Here is a 3,821-nt window from a genome sequence, read left to right as displayed (position 1 = left end):
GAAGAGAGCAGCTAGGGGAGTATTTTTCTGTCAGGTCAGAAATGTAAGTGGGACAAGAACTGTGGAGGGAATTAAAGGCAAAGCACAGGAGCTTGATTCTCAGGTAAAATAGAATTGAACTACAAAGAGATCCGGTGGAAGAGAAGCGGAGGGAAGGATGGATGAGTCTGGCTGCAGCATTCATGATAGATTGTAGAGGAGAGAGTCGGGTTAGTGGAATACCAGGGAGGAGGATGTTACAGTAGTCCAGACGAGAGATGATAAGAGCGTGTACAAGGAGTTTGGTGGTCTCTGGGGACAGGTAGGGGCAGATTTTAGAGATGTTGCGTAGGTCAAAGTTACAGGACCTGGAAATGTTCTGAATATGGGGGGTAAATGAGAGGGCCGAGTCAAAGGTGACATCAAGACAACGTGCCTGAGGAGAAGGACGAATGACTGTTACAAATATATAAACCAAAAAAAATTCTTTCCTATTGTTCGATTTCCTCTGCAAAAAATGGAAAAATCAAGAAACATAGAAAAAAATGAATTTTTTCAATGGAATATTCAATGACACCTTGGCAATGGGTAATTAGAGATTCGTATACTGTTACTTATGCTTATTAATTTTTTTTTTTCAATTCACTTTAGATTCAATTCAGCTGTAGAGTTGATGTTTGATAGCCTTGTAGCCTGTGATCCTGTCTATTCTCCAATCTAATGTTATTGCACTGAATAGACTATAGCAGGGGTGTCCAAACATTTTGCAAAGAGGGCCAGATTTGGTGAGGTGAAAATGTGTGGGGGCCAACCATTCAGCAGTTCTCAGGGTTAGTGTGGGCGTGGTCTGCGTGGGTCCCGCACAGCACACGCCCACCAGGGTGACGTGAGGGATTTCCTGCCCACAGAGTCCTGTGTCAGTGCGGGCTCCATGCAGAACACATTCTTGGAATCAGAAAGGGCATGGTCCGTGTGGGTCCCGAACAGCACACACCCACTATATTGTAGGGGATTCCCTCTACACTCATGGGGAATCCTGTCCTGCCGAGTAGGGGGCCAATAATTGCAGAGCGGTTGATCAACTCTAATGAAATATAAAATAGCTCTTTTGTACGCGTGTATTTTATACTGTGGTCAACAGTGCTGGCGGGACGCATATTATTGACTTTATGACAAAGGCTGCGTGCCGGTGGAAATCTGAACACGGGCCAGAATTAGCTCCCGGGCCAGACTTTTGACATGCCTGGACTACAGTAATCAAAAGTGCAGAGAGAGTAAAGAGATATGAAGTAAGGAAAAGGGGGTGGATGAAATAGAAGGGTATCATCTAAATAATAGGCCAGAAGAGTGTATGCCGTTTTTAACTTTTGTAAGGTTAGTTTGTGAGCAATGTACTCAATATTAGAACCCTGTATTGCTGTGGGGTGTGAAATGTTAACTAATATTGTTTCTTTATCTTTTTGTTTTAAGGAAGGATGTGGGGTGATTTTTATATATTTTTTTTAACTTAAGCAAGTCATAATTTTAGCTAGGAGGGATCTTGTTTCTGCAAGCCAGGAATCCAAGCTACAGCTGCAAATCAGTAGTGATTACTATATTACTCTATACATACATACATACATACATACATACATACAAAGTACTACTTTTATTTTTTACTTAAAATCTTATGGGGAAGGCTAATAAAAAGTTTTTAGAGTAGTAATATAATATTTCTTCATTTGTAGCAAAATATATATTTTGAAAATCAGTAAGGCTAGGTACACACATGCAATAATTGTCGTTAGAAAAAGAATGACTAACGACCGAATAATGATTATTCACGATTATTTGGAATGATCAAATAGTGCACAACTCTGTACATGCTTCAAATATGAACCACTAATAATGTACACACGCTAGATACGATCGTTTGAATGATGCAGGAAGTGACATGTACAGGAGAAAGTGTACCGCAGAACCATCCACGATCACTGAACGACTGTACACACAATAGATAGCAAACGATCATTGCCCAAATGAATCCACCAGGACTGTCGTTCAGTTTCAGCGACATTCCTTATTCATTGTCGTCGTTGGCCTGACGTTGTGCACTTTTTTGTTAACGATTATCGAATATTGGTTGTTAACTGTTCGTTTCTAACGACAATCATTGTACGTGTGTATGTAGCCTAACACAATTTATTGTGTGCATTTCACATACAAATAAAACACAGTAAAATAATAAATATAAAAAATCTATATACAAGAATATGCACATTCAATAGTTTTTAACCAAGACTTCTAGTACCCAGTACATTATAACTTGTGTATGTAGGCTACCATTATAATGCAATGGTATAACACAGCATGCACTTTAAATGCACTGAAGTTTTTTTTTTTTTTTTTTACTTTCAAGACACAGAACAACATGGAGAGTTCTCAGCGCTACACAAATTTTCAATACAGAGCCACTATACAAAAGGAAAGGCTTAGCTTATAAATCTAAATAAAAATTGTTAACTTTGATTTCTTTAATTATGCTACATATATCACATATTTGTTTTGTTCCCTAGAATTAACATGAAATTACAAACAAATTAGTACATGTACCAAGGATAATGTTAGCCAAAAAGAAATAAATAAAAAGTATCATTTTCTGCTTACCTTCTACCCGGAAGATGGTTAGATGGGGGCGACAGTGGTATGAACCGAGGGCATTCCCTGCACAGTTCATCCACAACCCCTGAAAAACCCAAGTGGCTGTAATGACAGAACTGGCTCTGCTAGTCACTTTCCATTCATTAGACACAATTGCCCCAATTACAGCCCCAGTGCCAGCAATACAAAAAATTAAAGCAAAAATTTGCATTCCAGTCATATTAACCTATTCTATGTGGCATCACATAAGAATTATTGCACAAAATAACGAACAAAAGATAAGGTGCTCCGCATTATGAGGAACCTGTTCACATTACACCTGCTACAAAAACATCAGAAGCTTGTAAAACATAGTCATTTTTTTCTGGAGGTAACCAGCCATGCAGAAGAACAAAGTACATCCTCAGTGGGGGATGTTACACCGGGATATACAGATTAACATTATTAAACGTTTGAAAATGACTTAACCTATATTATATTTAGGTTGATTATAAAATAATACGATCAGTTGGGTTTTGGACTGTAAATTTATTCGTTTCATATAATATTTTTTGTTTATTATTTTTTGTGGCTTTAACATTAGGAATTTGTATTCCATTATATTAATATTAAAGCTAGGACCGCCTGCAGAGCAAAATCCAAAATAATGATTAATTGTTCGTTGACAGAGTTCTCAACCATGGTGGTCCATTAAAGGGCACAGATGATCTGGATTGTAACAAGTGATCGCCTCCCCTGCAGATAGATAAGGCATGCTAAACTACTTTTCATATAGAAAAATGAACTCCAGAGCTATAAGGACAAATCAGTGGTAACCTGTAATCAGACCATGCCAATACCATAGCAGGCATACCTGTACTTGAGCCCTGTGATAGAAAACTATGACATTCTTATATAACTGGTTTGTTAAATTCTTCATTTGGGGGGATCAATACACAGTTGTAGCTGTTTTGTTACTCCATTATATGGATCTGTAAAATTCCTAACAGTAGTCAGATATATCTAAACAATTTGGAGAAAATACACATTTTCATATTACGAAAATCACCACTTAGCCAGCATAAACCCTGACAAATTATATTTGTTAATAAATTCAGTGTATAGATGCTGTAGGGTGTTGAATAGAAGAGAGTTTGGTAAACATTTGGGTATCTACTTCCATGGTCCCTCACCACCTTTCTATAGTTGTTATGGGTTAAAAA

General features: G+C 37.7%; 1 protein-coding gene across 1 annotated transcript in view; it reads right to left on the bottom strand.

Annotated features, from left to right (window-relative positions):
• CLDN10 (claudin 10) overlaps positions 1–2,933 on the bottom strand; it is a 15,232-nt gene extending 12,299 nt beyond the window's left edge. Inside the window, exon 1 of the mRNA XM_072411136.1 lies at positions 2,626–2,933. Within this exon, the coding sequence (XP_072267237.1) occupies positions 2,626–2,839 (214 nt within the window). The 5' untranslated portion in view covers positions 2,840–2,933. The remainder of the gene's footprint in view (positions 1–2,625) is intronic.
• Between the last annotated feature and the right edge of the window lie 888 nt (positions 2,934–3,821).

This window comes from Pyxicephalus adspersus, chromosome 1 (assembly GCF_032062135.1).
Source record: "Pyxicephalus adspersus chromosome 1, UCB_Pads_2.0, whole genome shotgun sequence".
NCBI classification, from domain to species: Eukaryota; Metazoa; Chordata; class Amphibia; order Anura; family Pyxicephalidae; genus Pyxicephalus; species Pyxicephalus adspersus.
This window is presented reverse-complemented; position numbering and strand designations above follow the sequence as displayed.